At 39.2% G+C, this 19,883-nt stretch overlaps 1 protein-coding gene across 1 annotated transcript in view; it reads left to right on the forward strand.

Moving 5' to 3' along the window:
• Nucleotides 1-19,883, forward strand: part of LOC139689360 (uncharacterized) — a 77,519-nt gene that overhangs the window by 20,959 nt on the left and 36,677 nt on the right. Inside the window, exons 5-7 of the mRNA XM_071586441.1 lie at nucleotides 2,040-2,273; nucleotides 6,518-6,716; nucleotides 12,303-12,524. Coding sequence (XP_071442542.1) covers nucleotides 2,040-2,273; nucleotides 6,518-6,716; nucleotides 12,303-12,524 — 655 coding nt within the window. The remainder of the gene's footprint in view (nucleotides 1-2,039; nucleotides 2,274-6,517; nucleotides 6,717-12,302; nucleotides 12,525-19,883) is intronic.

The raw sequence follows: 19,883 nt of genomic DNA on the forward strand, positions 1-19,883 counted from the left end.
TTACAGCATCTCCCGCAGTTTCTTGGAATTTGCAGTGCAATTCAATTCCAATATTGGTAAACTGTGAGAAATAAGAAATTTTTATTCAAAAACAGGTTATGATATTCTAAAATATGTAGGAACTATTACTATAAAAAATTAATTGTTTTCAAAAAGCTCATGTAACCAATTCCTTTTAAACTGGATGATATGAGATGGAAATCTATTGGAAATTAAAGAAATTGTAAGGGTTTAACTTAAAAAGACCTCTGAAGTCAGTGCAAGGTTGTTGGTTGTGGATGGATGGATTGGGAAGGTATTGCCTCATAAAAATGTTGGGAATACGGAAGGACTTCAATCTCTCCGAGGCAGCAATTGTTCATGACCATTGACCCAGTAAATGAGTTTAGGTCTTCCACTAATCGAAAGGTACTTTTGATGTTATTTATTTATTTGATGACTTTATTGGGGCAAGAATGAGACTATAGTCCCTTCTTCCACCTAACCCATTAACATGTATGCTGAACAAAACAGTTAAAGACACCCAAGCCCTAGGTGGAGAAAAACCCACCTAGTTGGGAATCGAACCGGCTACCTTCAGTTGGGGTATGTCACACCGCTGCCCCCGGGGCTCTAAATTTAAGTGTGTCTTGATAGGTTCGTGTTGTGTTCACGGGTTGTACGAGTGGCCTGTCGGGCAGAGAGCTTATTCTGCACTCATCTGAGTCTCGCCTGCCCCTTTCATTTGGTGTTTATACCCTCTTGTGTCCACAATATAACCCCGTGGATATTCTTTATCGTTCCATTAATATGCTGGATTGTCCTGCGTGCAATCCTCATTTTCCAGTGCCTTCAAATCCAGCATTTCCAATATTATATGGTGCTCTCTGTTCGTTAAAAACTGTTTTCTGTGAAATGCCCAGCTTTCCCTCCGAATTGTATTTAATTCAGCCATCAATCCGTCCCAAGTGCCCGATGAGTATTCAAGGTGAATTAGCACTCCCCTCCCTCCCCCCTTGGCCGGAATAGCACTTCTGCGCAACTTTTCCATTTAATTATTTTGCATTCTGTATTTATGAAGCATTTGAACAATGGTTATTGCGAACTCTACATAGCTGAGTGTCGATTGATATAAATGTACCGTGTATCACTATCCTGGCAATTGTGCATTAATTTAGACAGCTATTGGGAGCACAAGAATAAAATAAGAGAAGCATAGCACTAAATAAACATTGTAAAGAGGACGGGACGGCTCGCACTTGAAAAAATGTCACTGATTCATTACCCTCTTTCTCAAAATTGAATTAAATAATTTTTTAAGTCATTTAAAAATTTTAATTTTTTTAAATTTAATTTAATTAGTTCTAATCTAAAAACAGCACTTCAGCTGTAGCATCAGCCATTTAAAAAAAACAACAAATACCATTGTATTGTGGGTTTCTCGGAAACCCCCACTATTGGTTGACTCTCCCAAGGAGTGCCCCCCAGCATACCAGACAATGTATGGTGATGTAGTGCGGGTTTCTCGGAAACTAAGGCAATACAATGTCTGCTACCCAATTCCCTTGTTGCTACAATGTAGCTACTGTGTAGCTACTTTGAAGTCCCTCACCCCGAAGGCGCGATGCTATAAAAAGCGAGGCGCTCCACATAGGGGCAAGGAGCAGGGTCCCATTCCTTTTACCATTCCTCATCCGATACTCTGCCTCTGAGCCCATCGGTTGAGACACCAGAGATGCCCAGCCTTGCCCTCATTGCTCGTCCCTACTCCCCGGTGCCTGAGCCCAATTGCTTGTTAAGGGTTAAATAAAAGACTCATTAACCGAATACTACTCGCTCATTCTGTGCTGCGCTCCCACCAATGATGTCGCAGCCGCCAACCATGCGGCACCATCACAAACATCCAAGTCCTGGGTGGAGGAAAGCCCACCCAGGTGGGGATTGAATTCGGAACCTAGGCAGGGACATTAACCTTCTGCCATTGGGGCCAGCAAATATTATTCCATCTAATTGTATTCTATTGTATCTTATTGTGTTGCATCTTATTTCATTCTTATCAGGCTGACTGCTGAGGAGTATGCTCATCTGGTTGGTAACCTCCCCGTGGTGCTGGATGCTCATGAGCAGCTTCTCTGTGGCCTTGAAGCCGAGCTGAGCGTGGAAGAGAGTCAGGAGCCAGGTGCCCCGAGTCGAGTGGGACGACTCTTCCTTTCTTCCGCCCAGCTGCTTAAGACTGTCCATGCCAATTACTGCGCGGGTCACCCAAGAGCAGTGTGCCTGCTTGAGAAATACAGGCTAGTGCAAATCTTTTTCACTCGTTGTTTTTTCATGAGCTGTCTTATACTAGAAACTTGTCTTGCAATAGTAGAAATAAGATTTATAAATGGGTCGTATCGTGTCAAAGGTATTCTGATAGACAATGGCAATGATAGATCACTTTCTCTGTGGCCCTATGACTGATATCCTATTCAGAAGAGTTAGAACGAAGGATAAAAAGATGATGCTTCTTTGTTTGTCAATATTGACTGGAACATAATAGGTGATCACTTCTTAGTTTTTATGGGTGGCGACTGCTAGCAGAGGTCATTTGCACCATTTGGGATGGATGAGGAAGGATGAAGGGTGGAGAGAAACCTGGCATCAGAATTGGCCTACTCTTAAGGAGAGGTGCCAAGGGGTCCGCTGTGTAACGTCCCATCCAACGGACATCGTACTCACCCAAAGTGCTCTCCACTAAGCACCTCAAATAGGGATCTGGATACCGCTGAAAAATATTTGTTGTGTCCAGGATTCGAACCCGGCCCCTCTCAGTGGGAAGCCTGCACGTTAGCCACCATACCATCCTGATCCCCTCTGTGATCACTTCTTGTTATATTGTGGATTGGGAATAAATGACATTTGCCTAAAAGTAGGTGCTATCTACTCGTTACTCATTATCAGACAAAACTGTTGTTCAAATGCCTTTTTATCATTAGTGACTGCAGCACCAACTGCAATTTTTCCCACTTTTTCCATCGGCGAAACAAATAATGAGTCTGAGTGCTACATGGGCCTTGCAGAAGCCATATTTTTAGTGAATAAATCGTTTGGAATTGAGCCTACTCTACTGTTTGAGTACTGAATGTTTTGTTTCTATTGCAGTCATTCTAATAAGATCACACGTTCATTTTTCAATTGTGTCCATGAAATAATGAGCATGACCTATAAAAATGGTACTTAGTAATACTGAATTTGTGTGAGCTTCATTCTTAGCTGTGGCAAAATGGCTTCAAAATGTAAAGTTATCATGTTTACTCTGTCAAAAGCATTGTTTATGGTGTACATATGTACGAGTTAACCTGTGTAAATATGTATATACATTGGAATCTTGATGTTACACAACAGCGGGAGACTGTTAATATGTGATATGTAAAATTTTGATTATTTTCTGTAATGATAAACGTCCCGTGGTTTTCATGCATTAGGCAATGATTATTTGTCATGATCACTTTCTCCACTCTATTGTTTATTTTTCCCCAGTTCATTATTTTGGAAGAAGAACTGTCTTGTGTGTGGTCAAATACTGTAAGTTTTGGCAGTGTAAATGTTATGCCGCCGCCGCTATGCATCGAGACACTCAAATATGCTCTCCTCTTCAAGTTTTAGAAAAGAAAATGGTTTGCACAGAATTAAGGCTGCTTTAAAAGCCATCAAATTATGCACTTTAAAATGTACAGCGCATAACAATGTCTCCTATAGTAACAATCAATTAAGAAAACTTTTTCTTTGTGTATTGGCATTGTTATTGCAATAGACCTCTTCATACAATCGGTACATTCACATACATTTTAGGTATCTATTCAAGACAGTAAGTGCATGTGACACACTCGTGAGGCTATTCTCTTTTGTCTGTTTGTTTCTAAGATTAGCAGATGGTGTTCTCAAGGTCAATCACGTCCATCATGGATTTTTCTAGCCCAATCAACCGTTACCTTATTGTGTCTAGGCTTCTCCTGTGGAGAAACTAACAATAACAAATATTGAATAACAGTAGAACGATGTGCATGCTAGATTCCATTGCAAGTTAATGGAACATATTCTGCCATTAAAAAACTGAGAATGATACATTCAGAATGAGCTCTCAGTGCTCCTGAAATACCATGAGCTTTTGCTGTTTACTGTTATTAAAACAATTTTATGCTCCCTCTAGAGACCAAAACAGCTTTATGTGTAAAATCATTGTATCAAATATATGAACTATATTTTGCTTGAATATAAGTTAATGTTCATTATTCCAGTTTACAATATAACTTTACTCATCAGCTTAAATTCGAGCAGCAGAAATTATTTTTTCAATTTGGCAGGGTCGTGCATTGTATCATAAGGAATAAATGTTATTGTTATTTTTTATTAAATTCCAAATGTTTCTTTTAATTTTGTTTTGACCATAAACTTATAAAATAATTTTTATAGCTATTGTTTATATTCCATTTCAATTCCTGGATTCTGTTAAAATTTATTTTGTAAATTAAACTTGTTTGCAAATAATTTGGTGAATATTTCAAAACTCAACTCTTTGAATTATGTTAACATGTATATATAAATCAATTGATTAGACCAATGGGCTCCTAACTCATCTTGGAAAAGGAACAAACAGACACGGCATGCGTTTATGGTTGATTGAAAAGTATTAACCAAACAGATTTTGAAGGAGCAGATCACTCATTGTGCAATTCTTTGCATTCAAAAGCGAATCCCTAGTGCAGGTCATGGACCAAACTGACCTTCGGGTTGATTACTGTCTTTATGGTTTTTTTATGAAATTGAACAATAGTGACACGAGAAAAACAGGTTGGCATAATATGCCATGCTAGAATTAGGTTGAGTTCATCAATATCCCTTGAAATTCATGAATGCAGTTCACAGCTATATATTTTTGATGTTTGAATTTGAATAAGCAAACATTTTTTGGAGAGTTAATGCTTGCCTGAATAGTGCTATGAAGGTTGCATGTGAAGGAGTGAAAAATGCCTTTTCCTTTGTTTGTATTAGATGGGGCACACAGAGACTGTCCTTCGTGTTAAGTATTTCTCTTAATTGATGTGAAATAATTATTGTCGGTATAAAATTTTAAGTACAGTAAAATTTCGATTATCTGTGTGCAGATAATCCATTTTGTGGGCCATCCATTCTTGCCAGTGCCTCAAAATTTTAATAAAATTCAATGCAAAGATAATTAAATCATTTGAAATTTTGATAGACTTTTTTTTCGATGGAAGTTTGAATAATCTGGGCTTTCTTAAAAGTTTTTCATTTCACACAATCAAAAGTTATAAATAATGGTATTTAATGTTTTGATTTAAACATTTTTGAACTATCCGTACTTCCACATTATTGTTTCCCTCCCATTCATTTGTTAGCCGTGGGAAATTCCATGTTCTCCATTAATCCAAGCAGCAAATGTAAATAGTTGGAGACCATGCAGAAAGTGAGTCATTACCACCCACTCAGCATCTTGTCAATTGGTACATCGTATGACGAATATGAATCTGTATCAGCGACCCTTTTTTAAAATTCATCCCCGCCAGACATTTTTGTTTCTTCTGGCTAAGTGATTGGTTTATCTTTCAGAGGGAAATATGTTCTGCTATGTTCACTTGTATTCAATACAGTTCTGTCTTCTGGCAAAGCTCTAATGCCCCCCTATCATAATAAAGGCTGTAAAACAGAAAAAAGGACCTTCTTTCTCTAAAAAAACTTAAATTTATCAGACAGAATGAAAAAGGAGAGTTTCTGTGTGCATTTGTTTATATTACAACCATCTCTTCCCCATATTTTGATTATCCTTGCATGGTCATTTATCCATTTGGATGAAAAATTGAGCGTCAACTGTGTTTTGTTTTTATTTATTTTATGCATTACTGAAGTTTCATGTTTGGATCATTTGATGCATCAGAGTACACTATAGAACAGTGATCAATGTAGGAAAGCAAGAGCGTTGGTATCAGCCGTCTCCTTAATGGAAAGGGAATTAGATGCCTGAAATACCTTGGTGGATGCTTTGCTTTGTATACCTTGTTAGATGTGAGGTTGACATGATCATGCCTGGCTAATTTTCTATCAATTATTGTCATTGATTACTTGATTTGCACTTTTTGAACTATAATTCTTGGAATGGTCTTTGCCAATAAGTTACTGTTAGCCTATGGTGATTATTGTAAACCATGTTTTGTGACTAGTGGAAACAAATATTTTGATATAAATTCGTTAGGCATAAATGACAACATAGATACATTTACAACAAGGACTGCTAGAGTTTCAGCAAGGACATATACATTCTTATAGCAGAAGAAATGAATTGAAACTCAATGTGGAATACCTTAAATTGTCCAAAGCACAGCTAGTCTGCCAATCCTTGAACAAGAAGCTATTTAACAAATTACCAGTGACTGCAAGGGCACTGAGTAATGGAGTATTCAAAGCAAGAGTATATTCAAATCCCTCAACATACAGATATAATACAGGTAATTCACATTTTAATGCTCACTTACACTTTTAGGGATGAGCTTGGTGTGTACATGGAAAGCCGTGGCGCTACTCCACCTGGTCTCCTGGTGCTAACTACTGGGCTGAGCCGACCCTTCCGAAGGTTGGATAAGTATGCAGGGATGCTGCAGGAACTGGAAAGGCACCTGGGTGAAGGCCATCCTGACAGTGGGGACACACAACGCTCTGTGTCCATTTATGGGGAAGTGGCTGTGAGTGTTGTCCCTAACGACACATTTTTATTTTTGGCTCTCATCAATGCTTTTCCCGATTCATTGGAATTTATGTGGGTTGTTCAATGAGTCCCTAGGAAAATTAATTATTTAGGGAATATTTTATTTTTAGGCATAATCTCCTTTTAGCTCAATCACGTTTAAACTCATTACCCAAGTGTAAACAGTCCCAAACACTGGAGCAGATGTGCCATGAACTTCATCTTATGCTGCTTTCACCTCTTTTGGCGTTAAGCCTTTTACATAGAAGTGTTTAATCACTGCACCAAACTGCATGTTTTCCATTTTTCAAAATAAATAATAGTGTGTTGCTTCAATTGACTCTGGAAATGAAACTTTCTGATGGATATAGCAGAAACTGAAACATTGGTGCAGTGGGAAGTGAGACTTACTTAAAGGAATATCTTTTCCAATACTTCAAGTGCCATTTGTTGTATTTTCTAAGGAGTTGTTGAACAATCCACCTTTAATTGATTCTATGGATTCCTCGCTGACTTGCACTCCTGCCTCCTGTTCTTCCCTCGTCTTCCAAGCAAATAAACTGCCCCATAGAAAAGTTAATTATTTTTAAATCCTACTTTGAAAAGGTTTAATTATTGTAATATAGAGACGTTCATTTGGATATTCTACATTTCATCGTTAGCATACGATATGGTAGACTGCAGAAATGTTTGGGAAGAAGAGTGAAATGCTTTGAAAAACCTCCCTATTTAGACTTGCTTGCATCTTTGGAGGTGCTAATGAATATCAATCTGCTGTAGAGATCTTGAGTGTACACAGAATGGTTGCATGCCTGTGACCAACATTTCATCTCTAGTAGTATCGAGTTCTCTCTCTCGCACCATCAAGATCTTATGTAATTTTTTGGCACCGGTTTCTGTGGGCGGTCTCCTTTGGTCCCCCACTATCCCCCCAACTTCTCCCCCTTGAGCAGACTCTAGAGTATGGGTGGTACTTTGTTCCTGTTGTCTTCTCTGGTGTCAGATTCTCTCTAACATTGTTGGTCACCTATTTACTTAAATATCAGCATAGAGTTCCAGAAGAAATCAATGTTGGCTCTAGGATTTTCACCTCACAAAAATGAAATGGAAGAATGTAAGCACAGAGTTAGTTGGACTGAAGTGGAAAGAGGTGAATGAGAACTGAGTTGGGGAAGTAGAGGATCAGAATAAGCATGCTAGCAGATGCAACGTGAGGACATGGAAAGTTTACAGAGAAGGTGAAAGCACTTTCAGTAATTAAATATGTGGAAATCCATGTAAACAATTGACAATAAAAGTCAGGAAAACTATTAATTGAAGTAAGAAATATTCAAGTGAGATGGAAAAAATAGATGGAAGAACTATACAACATCTGTTCAAAAAAAAGGTGAGACTGTTATAATGAATACTTGGTTTTATTAGTTACCCTTGAATAATGCGAATCACATTAAAAATACAGACCTTGGCTGCCAATACAATTCTCCCAATGTTTATTCCAGCTTTTGAATGCTGCCTGGAATGCTTCTTTCAGGATACCCTTTAACTCTGTGGTACAAATTAGTTGGATGTCTCCAATAGTTTCAAGGTAGAGTCCTTAGAAAATAGGAAAAAGTCCTCTGAAGCAAGATTCAGAGACCAAGGTGGCTGGGGACCACTGGTGTGCTGTTTTTGGCCAAAAACTCAATAACAATCAATGATGTGTGCGGCAGTGGGTTGTCGTGATGAAATCACCTAGACTTGTTTCTCCACATCCGTTGTCTCTCTCTCCCAGAATTTCTTTGAAAATGATGAAACACCATGCAATAGTAGTGTCAATTTCATTGGCATGCTCCCTGACATTTACCCTATGGTTTGCCTGCCCTAAATCTTTCACAATGTTGAAAGAATTTGTGCAGCAAGCTTGTGAGAGCCCAGACAAGAGTCACTTGTGCGGAGAAAAGTGGAGATAGGGCCACGAGCAAGGTGATATTTTACTTCTCCCAAATGACTCTAGAAGGCGACTTGCATTGATGGTAACCCATCTAGCAGTTGGTGCATAGAAAGACCAGTCTCATCGTTTTTTCTACAGACCTTGCATGGTAAATACATTTGGACAGCAATTTTAGACGTACAGGGTCTGTCCCAAAAATAAGTAGAATAAATCCGGGAAAATATTTACTGCGGATTAAAGTGCAGGTTGTTAAAATTCTTGAAATAGCACCCTCATGCATCCACACACTGATGCTGACACCTCTGCCAGTCTTGGTCCACTTCCTGGAAGGCATCAAGAGGAACGTTGTTCAGGCACCTCGTCACGGCCTCTTTGATGTTATCCAGTGTTCCAAAATGGTTGCCTTTCATTCTCCTTTTCATTCCAAGGAACCCAATGAAGTACAGTGATGCCACATTAGGACTGTAGGGCAGTGTTGCCACCTTGTGCTTGGCCAGGCACTTGGGGTCATGAGGAAGGCAGTGTGGGATGGTGCTATGTTGTTGTGCACCATTGTTGTGGTGGAAAGCACCTTTTGAGCCAAAAAAGATGACAAGAAAAGGTCTGCTTATTTTTGGCACAGACCCTGTAGAAAGAGAATATGATGTAATGAGAATACCTTAGTTCTTAATTTAAACTTGATGGCGAGAGGGGCATTAAGGAAATTTAAAAATGAAGTAAGACCTTGGGGGTAGATAGCATTCCAATGGAACTACTTAAAGTTTAGGAAAATTTGAGAGGAAGAGATTTATGGATGTTAAACTGCTGGCCCCATGGTGCCTTTTGGCAAGAGTGGGCTAATGCTGGTGCCGCATTTCTCTCGACCCTTTCTTCCCATCCATCCCTAATGGCACAAATGACCTCAGCTGTCGGTCACCTCCCGTAAAAACTACTTCTATGAATAGTTATTGGTATTTGTATCTCCTTAATTGTATCTTTGTGATCTGATCTATCTAAATAGTGTGGGGCCATAATAACTCCTTAGGTGTCATTGTAGAACTCATTTGTTCTGAAACTTTCTAAAAGTCTAAGCCTCGCTTATTCTCTTTGCATCTCAAGTGGCTCCCAGCCTAATTACCCTAAAAGGCCTATCCCACTCTTCTTCTCATCATAGAAATGTTTCACAAATCTGGCGGATTTTATCTGAACTTTGTCTAATTCTTTTAGCTGCATTTTCTCCCAAGGATGCCAAATACTTGCAGCATATTCCAAATGTGGCCTAATTACGGCAAATTTATGTGGGATGCCCGAGTATACATCTAACTCAGTTGAGCACAACCCATTGATGACTACTATTTGTTTTTGACGTGTCAAGAAGTCTTTAATCCAATTTATTATTTTCTCATTGATAACATTGTGTTTAAGTTGGTATAGAAATTTATTTTTTTTTAAATCCAGAAATACTGCATCAACTTGTGGTTTGTTTTCTCCTGATCTAAGTATATAGTTAATATAAAGGGCCAATTTTGTTCTGGTGTGACAAGATCTGCTCTTCCGAAATCCATCCTGGATGTGGCTTAGTATCTACCTACTATCAAGACATCTCATAACGTTACTGTCAATGATGTGCTCTAAGTTTGCCCTTTTCCATTCTCAAAGATTGTAGAGTTTATTTACCCTGTATATCTCTAATATAGAACCAGAATAACATTGGATATTCCACAAGATATTCACATAGCATTTTAGTTTGAAGGAGTGTAAGGCTTCTTATAGGTTACTTTTTGTTTTACCACGATGTACTTCTTCTTCCTGTTTGGATATCTTCATATAAAGTACGTCACTCCTTTTTAAACTCTTTTTAAAATCTGATTGTAGATAGAATATGCATCTTCATTTCTTCATGTGTAATATTTAAGAAATATTTCCAAGTGCTCTCTGTATTGATTGTTTGGGTTTTTGTCTTGAATTCTGGTAATTTGTTTAATAAATATTTTCAAAGTCTGTTACAATTTACCTTGTTGAATAGTGTATTTTATGCTTTTCTTTGTGTACTTTCACAAACTTAGTTTTTATTTCCACAAGAACAGCTGTATATGCAGTTGCTGATGCAGTCTTATGCAGTGCGAGCCCCAATCATTTGATGGTAGATTAATATCACCAGCGATTATAATTTTACTGTTGCTATGTTTGTTGCTGGGAGTGGATATTTGGTTGTCGAGTTGAGTAGAATATCTGTATTTGAATCTGGGGGTCTGTAACATGAGCACAGGAATAGGCTTCTGTCGTCGTAGTTCTTAATGTTGCACCAAACGCTTTCTATGTCATTTACGTCGCATTCATATTTTTGACTTCTGAGATGTGAATTTGCAGCAATGAATACTCTCCCACCCAGTTCATTAGGCCTGTCCCTTCTGTAAATTGTGAAACCGCTCAGTAAAACTTCATTGCTTGCTCTATCTCCCGTGAGCCAACTCTCTGCTCCAACTACTATGTCTGCATTTGCACTGACAAAAATATTGGGAGAAAAAAAGGGAATGAAAGTTTACTGTTGAATAGTCCATCAGAAACCTATCTTAGCCAGTAGAATATCAATAATAATAATAATATAGTTAGCCTTCTTCCTTCCCAAAAATGTTGCAATCTTTGTTTGTCTTACATTGATTATTGTCTAATACCCTTCATACTGATTTTTGAATGTGCTCAGCAGTTGTTGTCACACCTTGTCAGACTGGCCAACAACTTACTCATCTGAAAATCAAGTCAAATTTTTGGATTCCCCATGTGCTCTAACTACTGCTACTGTCCCTTCTCATTCTTCTTTTCCATTACCTTCATGTTTATATTGAAAAGAGCAGGTGAGTATAAAATAAATTGCTTTGACTCAGTTTTTTACTGTGTGGCCATTAATAGAAAATGGATATTATGTAATTTGTTACTGGGCCACGGTAGTCCAGGGGTAGAGTGTTGGACTACTGTCTGGAGGGCCCTGGTTTGATTCCTGGCTAAGCCTCTCTGGGCACCTGTAGCTCCACATAAGCTATGTGATTTTTAAGGTACCACTTCCTGGGAAACCATAACCAGCACAGTGAAAGGCACTGGCCCACCTTCCCTGTTGTGTGAATTTCATGCGCCGTATAGGGCTTAGTACTGGGTGAATTCTACCATCACCCACCAAACCGACCTTTGGGTTGATTACACTGTAATATGCATATAGTTTGTTGTATTTAATGCAAAGTTATTAAGTTTTAGTTCTAAAGTATGACTGGCATAGATAATGAGTATGTAATTACAGACCTATTACATATATATTAAATGATACCAAAGAAATAAAAGATTATAAATTATTTAATTGATTGTAATTAGCAGTAATGAGATATGCTATTAATATTTGTACCTTTGTGTCATGCTACAGCAGATAATGAATGCAAGTGACCGTAGTAGATCAACCCTGGTTCAGAGTTTGTGGCCCCACAAAAATAAGCTTATAAGAGTCAATTTTTGTCTTAAAATTGTGGTCTCAGTGAAATAAAAATGAAATGGTGCTCCAGGGATGTTTTTGTCACTTTAAATGAAAATCAGATGTTACTTCTATGTTAAAGATGCAGAGAAATGCCCTTGGAAGATTAGCCATTTGGCCATTTTGATTAATAAATTAATGCATTTTTGGATGTGCAGTCGGGTTGCTGTGCCCTCCGCCGTCAGAAGGAACTGGAGCTGGAGGTTCTGAGAGGCGGGATCCGCGGCTGGGAGGGAGAGGACTTGCACACGCTGGGTGAAATCCTTCACATGGGCTCTGTTGCCGTGGGCCCCGATCACCGCGACCGTCACCTGCTGCTCTTCCCCTCAACCCTTCTCATTCTCAGTGCGAGCCAGCGCATGAGTGCCTTCATATACGAGGTAAAAATGAATTGGAACTAAAGGAAGGTGAATCGACTGTGTGGAAATTGATCATTGTACGAAGTGTAGCAATTAATTTTGTGGGCCACATCTGTAAAAATCATTTATTGAAAAAGCAATGTAATTTCACATTGCTCCCTTCAAAGCAGTCCCCCGTAATACACATCTCCATTCACCTTTTACGACCTTCAGCACTTGTGTTTCTCTGTTACCTCTTGTAGCACCGCTGACGTTGGTGCTTAATTGGCCCCCAGAGCCTGGATATGGCGCCATTTCTATTTTCCTTTGATTTATTGAAATGTAAAATGCATTGAGTAGGGATGGTGATTGCGGTGGTGGCCATTTTGGCTAATTGCTGCTCGACACTGATGTCTTTGTGGGAGAGAGAATGTCCTAATGAAGCACCCACGATTGCTCTTGCCAGAAATGGGGTCTGTTTCTGTGACCTCTTTCACACAGGTCCTGGTGACCTTAGAAACTTCTCTGACTGTGAGCTGATAGTTTGAGTTTGATGGCTGGTTCTATCTTCTCCTCAGAAATGTCATTTCAAGCAGGGGAAGGTGATGAGGCCCAAAGGCTCATTGTCCTCCATGGACATCCTCCCCTCTCCAAACTTCACCATCCTCTTGTGGAGCAATATTCTTTTCACTAGGTGGTCTCCTTGAAGAGGGTTCATCATTTTGAGAGTCTCTTCTCCCTGTTTTCAGAAGGATTTCAAGTGCATCTTATTCATCTGTGGAAGCATGATTCATTTCTATAGTCACAATTAGGAAAAAGCACTTGTGCACAAAAACTGAGCTACACTCAAAAGAGTGGACACTGTTGATTGGGTGAAATGCCAACATTTAATGCACTATGGTTGCCAGCCTCCCAGCATTGCCAACTTGCTCACAACAATATGAGTATCTTGTTAAGTCTAAGAGATCTTGGGTAACTGTGGGTAATTCATTTGAAATCAGAGAAACTGCCACTGAAAACAATACAAAAAATATCATTTTCAGAAAGAATTTTATCTATTAGTGTGAGAGATAAATTACATATTACATTATGTATGGCTCGTGGATTAAGGCTATAGTGATTACCTGGCCCATAATTTGGTATTAAGAGGGCAAATTCCAAAAAACTAGCCTTAAAAACTAATCATGCCTGTTTATGATGGCTGTTCAATAAAAAATGATCAGAAACTTTTTTTACTCTCATTATTTATTTAACTTGGTACATATATATGGTTAGCGCAATCTGTACTATATGTGTGTGGTACAAGCTTTTTTGATTCAACTCTGGTCAGCTGGTGTTGGTGGCAGCCCTTGAGCCTTGAAACATGTTCTGTGCGACTATGCCCGCCTCTGACGATGATAAATGCTTCCCAAGCAGGTGTTCCTTGGCAGAGGGGAAGAGAAGAAAACTGCTTGGTGTGGGCTTGAAGGAAGACTTGAGAACACCCTTCTGGTTGATTTCCATTCGAGTCATAATTTCACGGTGGAAACCCGTCCACAAGAGGTTCTATACCCTATGTGGTTATTATCCTGCTGCCAACTCTTGAATGACAAACAATTGAATTTTCAATATTTCTGATGGTGTTCTTAATGTTATTCATGGCTCTTCTCTCACGGTGGCCACAGCAGTGTTTATTTCCATTTAAGTGCTGTGACTCTAACTTTGGGTCAATCTTCCTTTGGAAATGATTTCCAATAAACATTAAAACCATCTTCCAGCTGTGCTGTAAAAGATACTTTTCATTGGTCTTTGCGTCCTTACACTGGCCTCCTTAACTGATGACAGCCAAGAGAAAAATTTCAATGACAAAATTATAAAATCATTTGTGTGATATTTCTTGCTGCTCATTTGAAATTTCTACATGTACGACCAAAGATTCTCCAAGAGCACTTGAAGGCCATGAATGCAATGGAGAATCAATGGTGTGGAAACAATTTGTTGTGAAGTATTAGTGTCGACACCTCTGGCATGATGGTGTATTGCTATCTGGATGAAAGGCATAGTATCACATTTTGGAAGAAGGTTGCTCTTTGCATAACTATCTTGCAGAAAGAGAATAATCCCATGAAATTGATGCAAGGCTTCAGTTCACATCCAGTATCATTGAGGCATAGCAGTCTTAGAGTGGCTTAGGAATACAGAGATTAGATATTTCAGCCAGCAGAGGGTTCGAAAGCTAGATGGCAGCGATTTTTGGACCAGAAAGAGGTTGTGTTGTCTGAGGTGGAAAGCAAAGCAAAATGAGACTCGGGTCTCTAGCAGTTTGCTTGGAATGTGAGAAAGGTGTTCATGGAGTTTGTTTGGTTTGCCACAAGTGCGAGATTTGTCTGGGAAAAGACAGGATTCCATGTCCTGAAGAGCTCTCCAGATCAGTTTTCCCAGACAGTAATTTCTAAAAGCCATAACTCCCATGCAATTCTAAGTTGAGTTGATGGAAGTGTAATACCTGGTCAAGCATGGAAAATTCTACCAAACATCAATGCTTGCAAAACTTTGCCCATAAAATTAATTAAAATGAATACCTATGAACTTTAATCTATTAAGAATAAGGTAATAGAAGTGCTCATTAATGAAAATAATCCAAGCATTGTGTGTATTTGTGAACACAGGCTGCAAAAAAATGAAACAAATGCTGTCAATATTCCTGATTATTATATATCTTGTTACATGTATGTTACATATATTATTACATATATATTACATACTACCTTGATCAAAAATTTCCCGGAATTTATTCAGAAAATTAAAAATACAAGTTTATTCATCTAAATCTATATTGTCCCCTTCAAAGTAATCCCCATCGACTGCAACACACTTATGCCAGCGCTTGATCCAATCCTCGAAACATTTTTTATATTCGGTTTTCGGTATGTCCATCAGTGCTTCCTGCGATTTTTCCATTACTTCCTCTCGGCTGCTAAAACACGTTCCCCGTAATGGTTTTTTAACTCGATTGAACAGAAAGAAGTCACAGGGAGCCAAATCAGGTGAATTCGGTGGCTGTTGGATGGTATTTGTTGCATTTTTCGTCAAAAAATTACGAATAATGATAGCACTGTGCGACGGTGCGTTATCATGGTGCAAAATCCACGAGTTTTCTGCCCACATTTCTGGTCTCTTTCGGCGAATTGCTTCACGCAAACGTCTCATAACGCCCAAATAATACTCTTTGTTTACTGTCTGGCCTTCTGGCAAAAATTCATGATGCACTACACCGTTGTAATCCATGAAAACCGTCAGCATTGCCTTCTTTTTTGACTGAAAACGACGTGGTTTTTTTGGTCTCGGCTCATTTGGTGAACGCCATTCACTTGCCTGATGTCTGGATTGCGTGTCGTACTCATAAACCCACGTCTCGTCTCCAGTAATGATCCTTTTGATGAATGTGGGATCGGATTCAGCCTCGCAAATCATGTCTTTTGCGACGTCAACACGGTCTCTTTTTTGCATGAAATTGAGGTCTTTTGGCATGCTACACGACGGAAACCCAAATCATTAACCACAATGTCTTGGGCGGATCCATAGGCAATGTTCAAGTCCTCCGCTATTTCTCTGATGGTTAATTTGCGGTTATTGACCAACATTTCTTTTACTTTATCAATTTTTTCACCGACTTTCGATGTCGATGGTCTGCCACTGCGTTCATCATCTTCGATTGACTCACGACCACTTCTGAACCGCTCGTGCCACTGGTAAACGACCGTTTTTTTAGAGAATCGTTGCCGAAACACTTTTCCAACATTTCCAACGTCCGTGCGCCACTAAATCCGTTTTTTACGCAAAATTTAATACAAGTTCGTTGTTGCAAATTTAAATCCATTTCTGCAATTGTAAAAAATCGCCAACACACACAGAGATAGATGTACTCTTGGCTATGTAACTTTTGCAAATGTCAAGTTATGACACTAAGATTTAAAGGGAATATCAACAACAGATGTACCAATTTAACAAAAAAAAACAGAACTCAAATCGGAACGATGGGAGCGCCACACGGTGGTTATTCCGGGAACTTTTTGATCAAGGTAGTATATATTGCATATATATTAAAATCTTTTACCATTTGTTGTCCAGAAATGGCAGTGCCATGATCCTCGCAAAGCGAACTTTGGTTTCAAATAAGATTTTAATTCATATATGTTGACCTAAGCGGTGGTCCAGGGTTAGAGCATTTGACTACTGACCAGAGGGCCCAGGTTCGATTCCCAGGCAAGCTTTTGGCTACTCTCATATCCACATAAGTTATGTGATATTTAAGATACCAGATCTTCCTGGGAAGCCATAACCGACCCAGGGAAAGGCAATGGCCCCCCTACCCTAATGTGTAAATTTCACACGCTGTATAGGGCTTAGTACCTTCTACCGTCAACTACCAAACCGACCTTTGGGTTGATTACTGTGTTTATGGTTTATGTTGACCTAACTGATGAAAGAGTCCTCAAATGCTGTGTGAAATACCATGTATCCAATCATCATAATATCAGTTTATCAGTCCCCTCGCGAAAAATTGGATATTTCCTTTAGCTGACTAATTGCCTTCTCAACAGAATGTTCACTTCGTGTTGTATAACTTCCTTCATTATAACTGTTGACTTCACCTTGATGTCTAAATTGCATCAATTGTAAAAGCTGATTTTACAACAATGTCAAACAGTGTCCATGCCCACATTACCAAATATGAGCCAACTCCTATCAAAGCAAATTCAAATCGTCAAGTGACCATATCATCGCTAATTTGAACAAGCCCCCAGCTACTACAAAAAAATGAATTCCCCATCTATCTGACCACTGTCTTGCTTGCCACTTTCCAACTGAAACTATTTTGTAATTCACCGTACAAACTTGAACAGAGCCTCTATTTAAAATTATTTATAATTTGCAGTAAGTCTTGATACTAGAAAATTGAGAAAATGTTTATAGTTGATATACAAGGTTTGTATTAAAAGTAAGTGAAACAATTTTTTCCTGGCATGGGTCGCTGTGTCGCAGTGTGCAAGCTCGCTGGTGGGGGGTCTGACCTTCAACTCGCACCAAGCGCCGATCGCCAGCGAGTGTTTGTGCAGGCTAGATCATGTTTTTAATGGGCCCCTGTTGAGTGACTCAGCGCAAGTGCAAAATGCAATGAACGGTTGAACAGTGGTACGCCATCAAATTTTATACTGGACTGGAGAAATCAGGTATGAAGACGTTGGGAATGATTCTCCAAGTGTTCAAGGATGAAAGGTCATCACAGACTGCAGTTTTAATAGTGGCGCAAGCTCTTCTAATATGCTTCGGAGAGAGTGGAGTACGAGACCCGTGCTGGGCAGTTGTAGACCTCAAGAACTGATGAAAACATGGAACGTGTGCGTCAAGTGCTGAATTCAGACTGTCCCATTGGCATTGATAAGATGACAGTGCATTATTAATTATCACTGAAAATATGGCAATGCACAAAATTTGTGCTAAACCCATCCCAAAGGTTTTGACGGACAGCCAAGGGCAGTCGAGTGTCTGCTTGCAAAGACCCGCAACAGCATCGTGGTGATTCCTCAACCCCTTTACAGTCCTGACTTGCCATCACTAGACTATTATTCCTATTCCCAAAAGTGAAATCCTCCCTCAAAGGACACCACCATGGGACTCTTTGAGTGCCATCTAAGAAGCCTGAATGCATAACCTTTAGACCCTATCGCCTATCAGGGAGCCTTTGAGTCGCGGAAAAGCTGGTCTGCCAAAAGTACATCTATGCTCAAGGGATATACTTGGAAGAATTTTGAGGCATTGTGGCATTATCTGAAATAAATCTATTTTTTGTATGCTTTTCCGGATACTTTTCATGCAAACAGTATAGCAATGTGGAATGCTTCTAGGAATTTTACAACACATTTCTGGATCAAGTTAATGTAGTCTTCCTTGAGAACGTAGGATGTGGGGGCGAACAAAAAATCAAGAACAATTGGGTCACAAACCCAAATTCTGGATAACAGCTTTTCTGAGAGAAATGGCTGCAAAAATTATGATCAACCATGATCAGAACTTGATTGAAGAGTACTAAGCTAGTAAAAAAGGGTACCATAAGATGTTGGCAAACCCAAAACATACTTACAGCAACAATAGAATCATCTAATCAAATTAGAAAACATTTCCAAATAATCTTGGAGAATCATTAACAGCTCTTAAGCATAATTCTCCCCTCAATCTCTCTTATCATCACTTGACCATCATGGTATTGTATTCTCTGATATTACTTACACGTCTTTATTGTTTCAAGGATATAGCAACTATTCCCAATTTTTAAAATTTCTTGACCCACCTCGACAACAATGATTATAGAAACGACTACAAATCTTTCTTCTTATACCCCTCTTCAGAGGAGGAACTGCCTACGTATAATAGTGCTGTGAGCAATGTACTGACCGTAGCCCTGCGTGAGATGGCAGCTCAGGCTCTTTGGTTGCGTCCCTCTGCTTCCTCTGATCAACCAATCCTTTGCTGTGGTATCCACCCAGCCCCTCCTTGAGTGCTTTAAAAGCATCCCTTCTTTCAAAGTAAGGAAAGCCAGCATGATTCTAAAAACTATAAGCCATTAGCAATACAATCTGTTTTCCAAATTCCCATAAGGAAAAAATGTGCAGTTTCTTTAATGGCATGGATTCATAGTAAATAGTTAAACCATTTCAGCCTCTCTCTCTTGAGGCTATTACTTCCATCCTGACATGTGCTGCAAAAAAGGAAACCATTAGCTTATTCATAGGTCTTGGTAAAGCTTTTGACTCTCATGATCATCAATTACTCCTTAGCAAATTTAAGGGAGGGAGGCATGGAATAAGAGAACTGCCCTATCTCTGGATAGAATCATGCCTAGAAAATTGTGTAGACGATGTCACAATATGCAAGTTTTATTTTCAAATTTAAAATTAAATAAATTTTATTAGCAAATGGGATGGTATGTACAAAAGTATCTGCATACCCAGAGGTCAATATTGTATATATAGAGGCCAGAGGGGTCAATTTTGGGGCCCTCCTATTTTAGATCTATATTGCTGGCCTGCATTCAGCCATATTTTATTTATTGTAAGGTAATCTACCGGTTAAGGTTGGTTTTGGATGGGCGCAACTACAAATGAAATATTTTGTGACACCTTTCAAAACACAATCCATCATCCTACTCTACATCAAATCCTTCTTCATCTCTGTGTACTTTCTTCCTCCCTCTCCCGCCCAACGTCCCTCTCCTGTTCCTGACCATTCCTCGTTTGCCTAACATTCTCCCCTCAATTACAGTCTTCAACATCCCACTGCCAATCAATATGCCCTTCATCTATTTTTCCTGCCTCCATAGGATTTCTCCCAACGAGCCGCTCTCTTCGCCCACCATCCCAA

The sequence above is a fragment of the Hetaerina americana genome, unplaced genomic scaffold (genome assembly GCF_022747635.1).
Source record: "Hetaerina americana unplaced genomic scaffold, ioHetAmer1.1.p SCAF_220, whole genome shotgun sequence".
Lineage (NCBI taxonomy): Eukaryota > Metazoa > Arthropoda > Insecta > Odonata > Calopterygidae > Hetaerina > Hetaerina americana.